The sequence below is a fragment of the Cibotium barometz genome, chromosome 1, assembly GCF_041138505.1.
Source record: "Cibotium barometz isolate CiBa-2024 chromosome 1, ASM4113850v1, whole genome shotgun sequence".
NCBI classification, from domain to species: Eukaryota; Viridiplantae; Streptophyta; class Polypodiopsida; order Cyatheales; family Cibotiaceae; genus Cibotium; species Cibotium barometz.
In genome coordinates, this window is record NC_141046.1 from 80,077,143 (window position 1) to 80,091,016 (window position 13,874).

General features: G+C 44.0%; 1 protein-coding gene across 1 annotated transcript in view; it reads right to left on the bottom strand.

The window, feature by feature from the left end:
- Window positions 1-1,053: 1,053 nt before the first annotated feature.
- LOC147642481 (E3 ubiquitin-protein ligase BRE1-like 2) overlaps window positions 1,054-13,874 on the bottom strand; it is a 69,125-nt gene continuing 56,304 nt past the window's right edge. The window contains exons 13-19 of the mRNA XM_086806952.1: window positions 3,020-3,214; window positions 2,838-2,910; window positions 2,664-2,750; window positions 2,421-2,558; window positions 2,101-2,303; window positions 1,823-1,988; window positions 1,054-1,739 (exon numbers count right to left, since the gene is read on the bottom strand). Coding sequence (XP_086663078.1) covers window positions 1,608-1,739; window positions 1,823-1,988; window positions 2,101-2,303; window positions 2,421-2,558; window positions 2,664-2,750; window positions 2,838-2,910; window positions 3,020-3,214 — 994 coding nt within the window. The 3' untranslated portion in view covers window positions 1,054-1,607. The remainder of the gene's footprint in view (window positions 1,740-1,822; window positions 1,989-2,100; window positions 2,304-2,420; window positions 2,559-2,663; window positions 2,751-2,837; window positions 2,911-3,019; window positions 3,215-13,874) is intronic.

Sequence of the window (13,874 nt, forward strand, 5' to 3'; positions counted from 1 at the left end):
TTTGATCCAGGAAGTCCATGATCCTGGAGAGTGGTCCAAACCCATCTTGGAAGAGGCAATGGAACCTCCCCCTGATCTCATAGGATACTGGACAACGGCATATGTAGTGCTCCTCCATTTCAGCCTAGCTGACACATCCTATCCTCTGGTGCAGCTGTCCCTGGCCATATCCGGCTGTCGCCACTCTCAACTGGTGGAATGAGGTGCAGATCTAGCCAATCGCACATCTGTGTGTGTGTGTGTGTGTGTGTGTGTGTGTGTGTGTGTGTGTGTGAGAGAGAGAGAGAGAGAGAGAGAGAGAGAGATTCTCTTCAGTGTCATAACCAAGCACACAAATGGCTTGTGATCCATATGTGGGGGGAGAGAGAGAGAGATTTTAGTAACATCCAGAGGTCAAATATGACCTATGGGACTATACAGAACATAGCCTATAAGGGGTTTTGACACAAGCGAAAAAAGAAAGAAAAAGGCCTAAGATTCAGTTGTGGTAGCATCATGCTCATCCAGTAGCATCATGTTCAACCACATGTACATAGTTAAACGTTCGAAAAACTGTTCAATTTGAGGTGTGAAACTCTTTGGGTGCTCTTTGGGGGTGGGGTGGGGTGGGGTTGGGGGGGCTGAGATCTGCAGAGCTTGTTTCCTCCGAAAACATAGCCGTTGGCTTAAGCAGCTGTCGTATCCCTGGCTTTAGTTTTCAAAAATCCAAAACCCGTTTCCACACTGACCTGATCTCACCATGCATACATCCTGTCATCTCAAAGACAAGGATCAATACTTGCGTATAATTGAAATATTAATAACTGAATTTCTGCCAAAGCCTTTGATAGACAAGCGTTGTGTTGGAACAATTGTACCAAGAAATTCAAATAAAGAAAAAATGAATAATATTCTGGAGACGGGGAAAAGAATTGAAGGTTCCAGAACCCAAACCCTTTCAAATAGTCCTTGCAACCAGCTGCATGCATCTTGTCTTCCCCTGGTCTCCTCCATTAATTCCCCCTCCCAATGTCAGAATATTTGCCACCCTTCTATGCAAAATGAACCTGGCAATTTTAATGCTTTTTCTGAACTGATCTTAAAATCAACTCCAGATTGATTCCATAAAAGATTTACTGGACTTACTGGACTAAATGTTACAACACCCCCATGGGACTCAAGTGCATGTTAATACTGAGAAACATTATGTACAACTAGCTGCTCAGACAAACACACACAGCTGCATGCTGGCAATGGTTGAGGGGCGGCATCTTAGAAGAATCACCTGAGTGAATTCAAAAGCACCAGGAAAATGCTAATGCTTATATTCCCAACTTAACGTGCATCTAATAGCTACAAGAAACCCTACTCCAGAAGTGGATCTCTCAGAGTCGAACATGTCTGCTCGATCCTAGATATACAAAGCCTTGCTGCAACCCAAAGTGGAATACCATGTTTCCCAAAGCAGGGCAAGATGAATTGGCCTCTCAAAAGTTTACTTGAGCTGCTGCAATGCCACCCCAGATGTTCAAGGATGTGCTGAAGGGTAGCTTGTACCCAGAAGCCTTTCTCAACAATTGATTAAGCAAGAAACCTTGCATGTATAAGGTATCCAAGCAAGACGCAGGTCAAATATAAACATTCCGAACATCATTCTGTCCAAAGGTAACTCCACAACCTGGGCATTTTCGATGTCGGATTTCCAAGTTCCTCTGAATGCATGGACTGCAAAACAAGTGATAGCACTTTGTGATGACCACCTGTGGCAACAGAAAGCCTGTCAGTCGCTGGTATGTATATTCTATTATCTCACAGCAGGAAATCTGAATGAAGATTTCATTACTTCTTTCGGGCGATCATGGCACACACTACACTTCAGGATTGCCTTATACTCTTTAACTTCATCCTGAAGCTTTTCAATCAGAGAGCTTCCCTCATATTGTACATCATTGCGGGCCATTTTAGAACTTAACAAGGCCAGATCCTCTTGCACCCTTTTCTTTGCCATCCTTTAGGAAAAAACATCACATTTAGAAGGGGGTGTGCACACATCCATATAACATGACTTCATTAGGAAGTACAAGGGTAACAAAACATTAACCTCAAAACTAACTGCCTTACTTTTCCTTCTCCAGCTGTGCCTGAATGTCTCCAGTCTTAACCTTACGTTGCTCAACCTCCTTTTGAACAGCCTCAACAGAAGCCTTTATTGATAGACACTCCTTTTCAGCCTCTGCTGCCCGCCTTTTCAATACCTCCAAAGCACTTGCATTCTGCCTTCCATCTTCTGTGGCCTTACCAAGCTGATCCAAATGTAACTTGACCTAAAAAACACCAAGCTAATAAACATCTCAAGAATGGGAACACCACATAAGGCATTGTACTCCTCTAATCACAGAAGTTCCCATGGATTAAAACATATTCAAATTTATATGTAGGACCTGCTGTTCCAACCTCGCCACTCTTTGTTTGTGGCTTTCTCCAAAAGAAGTAGCGTGGTGGATGCAATTTAAAAGAGCCTGATTCTCCTCACTCAAAGAGGTGTGAAGCTGTTTTGCCTTAACACTCTCAGAAACGAGCTGTAAAAGTAATAAAATGTTCATCAAAACTCCTTTGATAGGACTTCGGCATATGACTAACTAATGGCATTAAAAGATTGTTACTACATTTCTAAAAGCAAGCACCTTTATGTTGTACTCATCTCTCTTTGAAATCTGTTGCAAAAGTCGTTGGTTTTGTGTTTGCATATCTTCGTAAGCCTGTCCAATAGTCTGTAAGACCAACTCACAAACATCAGACCACCAAAAAAAACAATCATGCATCAAAAATTTAGCTATTGAAAATAGGAAAAAAAATACCTCTATTTCTGCAAGGTAAGCATCACGTTCCTCACTCTTCATCTTTGCAGCCTCATTCAACTCAATAACAACCCTTGTAAGATATCAACCCAGATAGCATTACTAAAGCTACTTACCATAAGCCTCACAAATCCATCTCTTAGCATGTAGGCTTTCCTCAAAAGTTGCTTCTAAAGCCCTACCTCTCAGAGGCATCCAGTCTCTGCCTAAATTCAGAAATTTCTGCTTCTGCTGCTGAAAGCCTGTGTTGACAAGCTGCTTCTGCTTCATTCGAAACTTTCACTCGTAGTTCGAGACCATGATCATCCAAGGCTGATCTAAACTTTTCTACTTCAGCCCACGCACTGCACTCAGCCTCCTTCAATTCCTTGATGTCCCTACATGTGTTGCATCATACATTAGAGCGCTCTCTCTCTCTCTCTCTCTCTCTCTCTCTCTCTCTCTCTCTCTCTCTCTCATGTACCTGACACTAATCCTTGGGATCACGACTTAATCTGGCCACGTTAGGAGACCCTGAGATTAGGGGAAGAGCAGGCAGATACCACTGAAGTAAAACCACTGATCCTGCAAAAGCTGGATCTCTTCCTGGAACTCTGCTCAAAGTTGTGCCATCTAGTCCTCGAAGTCAGTTTTCTCCACCCCTTCTACCACCTCCTTCTCTACCTCCATGTGTTACCCTGACCCTTGGGTGCGTTTTGCATATGTTATGGTCTTCCAGATTGATGGTTGGTCGATCATAGGATTGTATTGGATCCCAAAGTCTCAGCCTGTGCGTGTTGCACCTTCTAGGATGAGCCAGCTGGGAGAGCATTGGGAAAGATCACAAAGGTATACCTCCTGGGGAGCTCCTTAAGGACACAAGTTATTGGATATGTGGATAATCTAACCGTTTCTTTAAGAGGCCTACCTGCAGGTTGGATCATGACATGAGGTGGAGGTGTACTCGCACCAAGACTGAGTCGGGGAAGGATTGATCACCCTTCTCTAGCTCTAAAGTCTCGGGAGATTTTATATGGTGTGTAACTTGGTGGTATGGGACACTAGGATCTGCAGCATGTAGAGTTTCTATGTATGGCTATATTTCTAACCTCGGCATGTCCTATCCTTACGGGGATAGTTAACCTAGGCCAAGGGGCAGAGATTATGCAAGATTTTGACAAGAAAATCGAAAGGTAGTTTGGGTTTCTTTGTGTAGGTTTGGGCAGATGAGCCTTTCACCGAGATTAGTTTAAACTTAGATGATTCCTTCAGAGCGCTAGTCGAACTGATGGGCCTTCCACTTAGTATAGGCAAAAGGTCCAACTCCATTGTTTTAGACCAGGACTCAAGGGTCATCCCACCTACGATGGTGATAGTTGGCACCAAATTCGGAACAAGTTGTTCTGGAATGGAGTCTGTGTGCCGGCTTGTGCTGAGCTTAGGAGAGGAATTCCTTATGATTGTCGCCACACTCCTACAATAGGTCATCCAGAGAATTGATAGACTTGTAGTTTCTCTATCCTCAGTCTGATGGGTAGATGGAGAGGGTAAATCAGGTTTTTGATGGGAAAGGTACATCCCTATGGTCGAGTTTGCCTTTGATACTATAGTGCATATAGTTCTGGCAATAGCTAGATTATGTTTGGTAGGAGTTGGGTTGAAACCAAGATTCCCTGAGACTTTGATAGCTTGAAGGAGACAATCTATGGTGCCAGATAGTTTTAGGAGTCTCTGAGAGGAGGGATTGAAGGATGAAACCAGAGCTCAAGTGTCATCTCGCCTCCTATGGTGGTAGTCAATACCATATTCACAACAGGTGGTTGTTCCGGAATGATAGAGTCTGTGTGTCGGATTGTGCTAGGATTAGGAGAGGAATTCCTTATGATTATCGTGATGCTCCTACAGCAACAAGTCATCCGAAGGATAACGGACTTGTAGAGACTCTAATCATCCTCAGTCTAATGGGCAGACAGAGAGGGTAAATCAGGTTTTTGAGGTTATGCTTTGTGCATACGGCTCTAGGCAACCATTTTATTGGGAGAGATACATCCCTATGGTTGAGTTTGCCTATGATACTACTGCACATATAATTCTGGTAATAGCTAGATTATGCTTGATAGGAGTTGGGTTAGAAACCCAAATTCCCTAAGACTTTGAAAGCTTGATGGAGACGGTTTGTGGTGCCTGATAGTTTTAGGAGACTCTGAGAGGGAGGTATGATATCCCCTAGGTCATGAGGAGTTGCGGATTGAAGGATGGTTTATCTATTGCAACAACAGCTTCGATTGACCTGGTTCTCATACATGCGCCTATGTGGATTGTTTAGACATGTATGAACCTCATTTCGGAGACGGTTGTTTGCAGTAGCTATGTTCTCCGTCACTTGTTTCCAAGAATAGAAATTCTTGAAGAAGGCAGGAATGTTACGTACCTAACACTAATCCTTGGGATCAGTGATGGTTAGGACACCTTAAGATTAGGAAAATAGCAAGCAAATTTAGGTGGCTAGGGTTAATTAATGATAAGTGCATGCGAACTAGATATTTATGATTAGATGGTTATTTATGGTGGCAATTATCACTGTATAACATAGCCACAAGAAATGTTTCAAGGTTTTTTTTGTTCCAGGTTTCTAGGGTTTTGTTTCGAAAGGCTTCATTCCTCAACTAAGAAACCATGAGGTTTCAAAAAATCAATGAGTTCATAAAGTATAAATACTAAAGAACTTATAGTAGCCATCTAAAATCATAGTGTAATGATGAAAAAAAGGTCTCTTCTCACACATCTCGGGGAACCATTCTTATTTTGGTGTGACATTATGGCAATTTTGCTTGATTAGATGCCACAAGTGATTCAATCAAGGACTCTTAAGAAATTGAAGAAGAGAAGGTAGAAATTGGGAAAGATTTAAGACATTGAAGGAAGAAAAAGGGGAAAGAAGAGAGGAGAACAAAATAAAAGGAGAGAAAGAGCCAAGGAGAAGAAGAGAAAGGAAGAAGAGGAGGAGTGAAGAAGACAATGAAGGAAGGAGGAGCAAAGGTAAAAGAAGTAGCAAAAGATGGAAAAGGTAAGGAGGGAGGCAGGAGAAGAAGCGGGGAAGGAAGGTGATGAGGAGGATATGGAAGAAAAACAAAACTAAAAAATTCCCATAAAAATCAAGGGGGGGAAAAACAAAATCTGAAATTTGGGCGAAATTGTTGTACTAGAGAGGTTTTGGGGTTTTTAAAAACCATTTCGAAGTTTTGAGGTTTCGAGGTTTCGAAAGCTAGAAACAAGTTTTTTTGTTACTATGTTGTATAAGTGAGGTCATGGGTTATTATTATTGTTGATTGTTATTGGTCTGAGCCTGGACCAGAGCAGTCATACTACCGCCATGAACATGGCAGATTACAAGCGGTCTTGCAGAGGGTCCCTTGGGAAACGCTCTAGTGTTATGGGGCGCCAGGGCCGACTAGCTTGGCCCGTGGAAGTGGAACCTTAGCCCCTGAATCGGAGAGATTTCGGATGGAATCCACGGTTGGGTGGTGAGCTTGCATGCACCCTTTTATGTTGTTTGTACTAACCTTGTTTATGCATATATATTAGGTGATCCTTCAGGAGGAGTGTCACCCAAGTCGAGAACCCAGAGCAATAGAAAAACACTTCAAATACCAGATAGAGCTTTGAAACACAGCGGAAGAACCATGAACCATATAAAAACACCGCACTAAGCCAGAAAGGCCAGCCCCCCGTAGGAACTTCTTTATTCATATAGAAGCTTTTTTTATAAGAAACCAAGGTGCACGTGCATACAGCACCGGATTATCCACAATACGTCAGCAAGACAAATAGCTCCAAAAGACTGTCCAAATCTGTCCCCAAAACAGTCCACTAACAAGCCTTGAGCATGGCCCGATGTACAGCCAGATCTGCAAGAGAAAAGGCACTGACTCAAACCACACGTGTGGGGACTCTATACGGCTGTACGACCACTAAACAACTGAGAGAGGACAAGGAAAACAACTGGCTGTAGTTGACTGTACGGCCAGATCTGCAAAAAAAACTCCAGAAGGGAGCTGCAGTATGGGCAGCGTAGGCAGGCAAGAGAGAAGAGCTCCACTTGTACAGATGCTCTGTACGACCATCGCAAAGACCAGTTGTTGTACCTGCTGTGGTGACTGTTATATGGACAGCACAAAGGAAAGAACCCCGCCTAATTGCTGCATAGTCAGCGCAGTCACCCACAACACAATACGGTCAGTGCCAGGGGAGAGAGAAGACGACGACTGCTGCCGGCTGGGGAAAAAGGACACCTACTGATGATGCCCATAGCTCCACCCTTCTTCTGCTTCAATACAGGCGAACAACCCTACTTTTGGCCGGGTGCTTTTCCTTTTTTTTGCCAAAAGTAGCTGGTATGCCCAAAATAGTAGCTTTATGCTTTTCCCAAGCTTATTGGCCAAGTTTGCTCTAGACGCCTCCTTTTGTCCACATAAGCATGCGCAAAATGATAATAAGTCCAACCCGGTTTTAATGATGTGTGAACACACATTGACTTATACACCTTGTACGTCACTTTAAATCATAAAAATCCCATGCTGCTTTTGCTCAAAAGCCATCTTTCATGCCAAACTTTGCCAAGTAAATGCTTTCTCTTTTGAAACCAGACGGGAACCAGGAGCAATAAACAGACACTTCAAATGCCAAACAGTGGTATGAAAACACAGCGGAAATAACCATAAACAATATCAAAACACAGCCTTGAGCCGAAACGGCCGGCCCCCTGTAGGAACTTCTTTATTCCAATGAATAAAGTGTTACAACCAAACCAAGGTGTGGGTGCAATATTGCACTGGATTTTTCCACAAAGTTTCCTCAGCAAACACCTGCTCATGGATCAAGGTACAAACAGCACCAAGAACTAATACAAATCAACCTTGAAACAACAGACTGATACGGTGTCAAATCCAACGCCGAACTCCATGCCGAAACAACCCAAGAAAAGCTCTCAAAACAGTACCAGATTCCTCCAAAACAGCCCCTGAACCGATGGCCAGGAGGGAGTGGTGAAGAGAGAGAAGAACCTTCCATTGTACAGTGCATAAGAGAGAGAGGAGCAGCTGCCCGGCCTGTTGTACCACTGTACAGCCAGCGCACGGGGGAGAGGAGAAGCTGCCCGGCCTGCTGTACCACTGTACAGCCAGCGCAAGGTAGAGGAGGAGGCTGCCCGACTACCATACGGCCTTCTGCAGGTCGGCCAGTAGAAAGAGGAAAACAGGCTGCTGTTGAGGGACTGTATGGCCAGTGAACAGAAAAGAGAGAGAATCAAACTGCTGTCCGCCTACACTTAGGAGAGAGAAGGATATCTGCTGCAGTCTGCAAGGTACCCTCAAGCCCATGCCCTCAAATCTGCTCTTGTTCCTTATTTATGGAGGGTTCAAATCCTCTTGGGGACATCTTATACTAAGGGTGTGTTTGCGTGCAGGTGGGCACGCAAGCAGCCATCTGCACTCCTTAGACCGTCAACATTCGATCGTCATGGCGCTTGCTTCCACCTTCCTCTTCGGCGAACCTACGGGCGACGACAACGTGCAATGCTTGCCCTTCAAGCTCACGGTCTGGATTAGGCACGATGGTTGCCATGGACATCAAAGATCGTGACTCTAGCTTACGACGGCCAGTTCTACCAAAGCTGTGCAAGGTGTTCACTCCACTTGGCCAAGCGACTAACTTGTGGGGTTCGTCCCGCGGCTTGTCCACTACCGGCCAATATTTGGAAAGATGGTACCCCCTTGTGGTTAGTATGGGGTGTGTGTGTGTGTGTAGCCGGGTGAAATTCCCGTGTGCAACTAGGAATGGAATAAGACAAATAGCCTCCATGCTTTTCTCTTTTTGGCCAAAAGTCACTATGCTTTTCCTTGGTGCCAAAAGTGACTTGGCTGCCAAAAATATCATTTTTTATGCTTTTTCCCAAGCTTGATGGCCAAGTTTGCTTTAGGCGCATCCTTCTGTCCACATGTACATGCCCAATAATAATAAATCCATCCCGCCTTTAATGATGTGTGAACACACCAACTTGTAACGTCATAAATCGCTTTTATGCTTCTTCCCAAGCTTGATGGCCATGTTTGATTTAGGCGCATCCTTCTATCCACATGTACATGCCCAATAATAATAAATCCAGCCCGCCTTTAATGATGTGTGAACACACCAACTTGTAACGTCATAAATCACTTTATATGCTAAAAATCCCATGATGCTTTTGCTTAGAAGCCATCTTTCAAGCCAAACTTTGCTACTAAGTGCTCCAGCTTTCTTGTATGGAAAATCCCTGTTTGCACCTTGGTTCCAAACAATGTGTTAAACACTGTTCAAGACTAGTGAGGGGACCAAACTGGTGACATCCCCTCCATCTTATAAGACAGTTGTCCGCAACTGTATAAGCATGATACCACTGAAATATCCTTCAAGTATAGAAGATCCACTGTCCATCAATAGTATTACATAATTCCACTATTAAAGCCATAATTCCAGATCCATGATCTGAAGTCAGAAACGGTAACCGTATCAACAAACTCTATCCATATCCTGAGTCAATAACTCTAATAATAACCAGACACATGCACAAGAGCCAACTGTCCCCCAAATATCCATAAATCCATAAGCCGCTTTTCTGAACGTTCAGGAAAGGTTGAATCCTTCCCAAAACACAAGTACGAAATGAGCACCAAGGTTGCTAGTCTTGAGAAAAATCACACCATGTCAGGCTCCATCTGCCATACATGTATTGTCATGTCAAATCTCATAAGCCACACATGTTCTGTCATGTCAAGCTTCATAAGCCACACATGTCATGTCATGTCAAGCCTCATAAGCCATACATGTTCTATCATGTCAAGCTTCACAAGCCATACATGTTTTGTCATGTCAAACTTCATAAGCCACATATGTTTTGTCATGTCAGGCTTTATAAGCCACACATATTCTCTTGCCATGTCACTGGGCTCACACCAAAGTCTTTCTTGGGGATCCATCCACATACATGCAAAAGACAAACTCCTATTGACATGTCAGTGGCTTCGAAATAGCTCATAGACTAGGATCAACCAATCCATGATACTGATAAATAATTCATAGTTTTGTAACTGCATATGCGACATATTCTAGCGTCCCATACCACTAGAATACTCTCCATATGAGATCCTTGTGTAGGTGACAATTTCAGCATCCCATACTCCGAGGAGTCTCCAATACACAAGACCAAAACCATAAACTATTCATCAAAACCATAGAGAAGCCTTTCCAGAATCATAATGTTTTCCAACAAAAACGTCTTTAAGAAAAAGATTTTTTCCTGAAACACATCTCAAAATAGATATGAGAAACACTCTCTAGGAAGTTCTAACATGTACAAATCAATATTGGCAAAAGAAAGGCATCAAACATAAATAGTTATCTCGATAAAAAGCCTTTCACCAATATGTTCATGTACAATCAAAATTTCTAGGGCAAAATCCCATAAATATTGAGAAGAAAACCGAAGTCCACAACACCCAAAATAGTGTCTAAAATGCCTCCGAAACTTCGTTCTTTTCATGGCAGGAACACTGGCTCCCAAAACAATCGCACTTGGAATAACCCGTTAGTTCATCTTCCACCAGAGAAACTTGCATCTTCTGTTCATTGTGCTTTCTCCAAGCCATCGCCTCCCTAAAAGAATGCATGTCCCCACCTCGAACAATAGAAAATTCAGGAACAGGAGCTATCTTTCTCTTTCTGGAAGAATATCTGGAAGCTTCCTCAAGACCCAATGAGACTGATGAGGTTCAACCAACCTCAGATCCAGTTTTACCTGATACTTCCTGTGCATCAAGAACAATATCTCCTTCTTGAAGACGATAGTGAAAAGCGAATTTCCTCGGATTTATTTCCAGAGAACTCGGTGCAATAAACAAACACTTCAAATGCCAAACAATGATATGAAACACAGCGGAAATAACCATAAATAATACCAAAACACTACCCTCAACTGGAACAGCCAGCCCCCCCTAGGAACTTCTTTATTCCAATGACTAAACTGTTACAACCAAACCAAGGTGTGGGTACACCACCACATCGGATTTTTCCACAAAGTTTCATAAGCAAACAGCTGCTCAAGGATCAAGGTACAAACAGCACCAAGAACCAATACGAATCAACCTCGAAACAACAGCCCAATACGATGTCAAATCCAACGCCGAAAACTCCGTGCCGAAACAACCCGAGAACAGCCCTCAAAACAGTACCAGATTTCTCCAAAACAGCCCCTAAACCAATGGCCAAGAGGGTGTGGTGAAGAGAGAGAAGAATCTCCCATTGTACGCTCGCACAAGAGAGAGGAGGAGCTGCCCGGCCTCCTGTGCCACTGTACGGCCAGCACAAGGGAGAGAAGAGAAGCTGCCTGGCCCGTTAGCTCTATTTCACATGATGAAACCCATGCCCGGACACCAGACAAGTGGAAGAAGACATGGGGACAGGGTCCATAAGGTTTGATTGAGAAAAAGCACCATTCTTGGTCAAAAACCAAGAAAAAGTAAAAAGTCAAACAAGGTTGACCGCGAGCCAAGGGCACCATTGGAAAGAGGAGACTAAGTCGCACCAAAAAGCTAAAAGGCGCTTTCTCAAAAAGCAGCTCTAAGGCCAAAAGCAAGGCCTTAAAGCCAAAAAAGCAAAGCACCAAAAGTTGAGTAATATTTTATTAATAAAAGTAAAAAGAGCAAAAGCAAAGGCAAAGAGGGAAAAGCAAAGCATAAAAAAGCAAAGCAAAAGCATGATATGACATTTTGGTAAAAAGCAAGGTCTCTTACAAGTATAAAAAGGCTTGAACCTCTTCTTTCTCATGATCATCATTGAAGGTGGGAACTTCTCTTTTAGCACTTGGAGTCATCATCATGGAGCCCATCATCAACCTCACCATTGAAGGGAGTGTGAAGTTCTTCAACATCATTAAGGGTGGTCATCATCGTTGAAAGATGGGACTCGACACCATCTTCTTCATCGAACACCTCCAGCTGCAGTGTGTTGCCACCTCCTTGTACGCTTGCCACCTTTGAGCTGCCTGACCGTACTGTACTACTGTCACCGCTGCCTGACCTTTGTGCCATCTACGCCACCACCTACTCCTGAGCGCCAGTATGCTGCTTCCGCCTGCCTTCTGTGCGCCAGCTGACGCCTACCTTCCGAGCCCTACCCCTCAGCGCTACCTGGCTGCTACACCTGTCGCCTACCACCTCTTCGCCACATGTACAAGCAGCGCTGTCTGCAACCACACTGTGCTGGCTGCGCTGCCTAAATCACCGCCAAGCGCTGCTGCTAATACTGCTGCCAGGGCTGTCCCTTGATTGGCTCAGCCACCTGAACCGCAACCGCTAAACAGCTCCTGCATGCTACTTGAAGAACAGAAGTCAGCACTGCCAACCCACTAGCGCCGCCTGCTCCAACTCCGCCTGGAAACTGTTTTCTTCTGCGCCCCCAACTGTGGACAGATCTGGAATATACTCCTACGTGAAGTTTCTCTTTGTGGTTTGCTTTTTACACCATTTTGGGCATCAAGTTTACTACTAGATATCATACTCTTCAACATCTTCACGCGACCCTTATACATATGGAGTACAAGTTAGGGATTCCCTGGACTTAGATACGAACTTGAACACGGAGCTTGGACATGAACACATCGAACTTGGATATGGAGTTTGGACATGGAACTTGGACATATAGCTTGGACATGAAAGCTTGAACTTGGACTTGAAGCTTGAACATGATCCAACCATTCCGCTAGTGGACACCTACACTGACCTCCAGCCACTAAGTCTCACACGAAGACAATTCATAACCTCAAAAATAGCAAAGCGAATAGCCATGAAGGGCAAGTTATGCTCCCATAGCTCTGTCACCTTGTACATATCAAGGCAGAGTTCCAAACTGAAGCCATTTGCAGAGGCTTCCTTAAACCCAATTGAAAAACAGCAGATTATTTGATTGGGTATGGAATGGCCAAGATAAATGGCTATGCCATTGAGTTGAAGAAAGCCATGAAACAGGGCTCCCTACCCTCCCCACACTTTTCACACTGTTCATGAATGGGCTTGCAGATTTCAAATGGATTTAGAGAGGGATCCACAAACTTAGGTCACAAGCTTAGGTTACAGAACCACTTGAACACACTTTAGACCTGTCAACTCATGCCAGGAGAGGAATCCGTAGGCTAAACTAGGGTTATGCTCTTTAACACCAGCCATGGGTGGTTACACATTTGCATTCAACAGGGAGACGCTGAAGATAGCAATGGCATACACTTACATGGAAATGATCTTCTCAGATCCACAATTCCCCATGAGACTTCCCCTCACAATTTTTTAAGTCCAAACGTGTGAACTTACTAATTGCCTCATGGCACCCACTTCAATTTGATAAGTGAACCTCTCATCCCTGGAGGAAGATACTTCGTCATAACGCTCACACGCAGGTTGAAGCACCTGCCAGGCACCCGCACAAGCAGACGCAGGCACTTGCACTGTATGCAAAAGGAGCCCTTCTCGGCATGGCCTTGACAGGACTCTGCTGCCCCCCCCCCCCCCCCCCCTCTCCCTACAGACATCATTTCAGCTGCTAATCGCTTCCATGAATAACCCCATTTCTCTAAGCACTTGATCATCCCACCAAAACTCTTGTGCTCTTTTGGCATCTCCTCGGCCTACATTACATGTTCATTTTGATCAGAAGTCTTAAAGGGTGCAGTAAGCATCTCTATTGTAATCACATTGGATTACTTTGGTTGAATATGCAGCTTTGGCCTTCAGCACACAACTAAAACTATCTCCTTGGCCTTCCTCCCTCTCTTGTCAACCAACCTTCACATCTTAGGGAAGTGCAGTACAAACCAGACAAAAAAATGTACAAAAATCCTCAGTCATAAAACAGTACAGGTTTCATACATTTCCATCCCTGGGAGGTTCTGTATGCTTAAAATGTACATTGAGTAAGATAGGGACCAAAAGATATAAGTGGAAGTCAGTTACTTAGGAGCCTCATGTAAGAGGC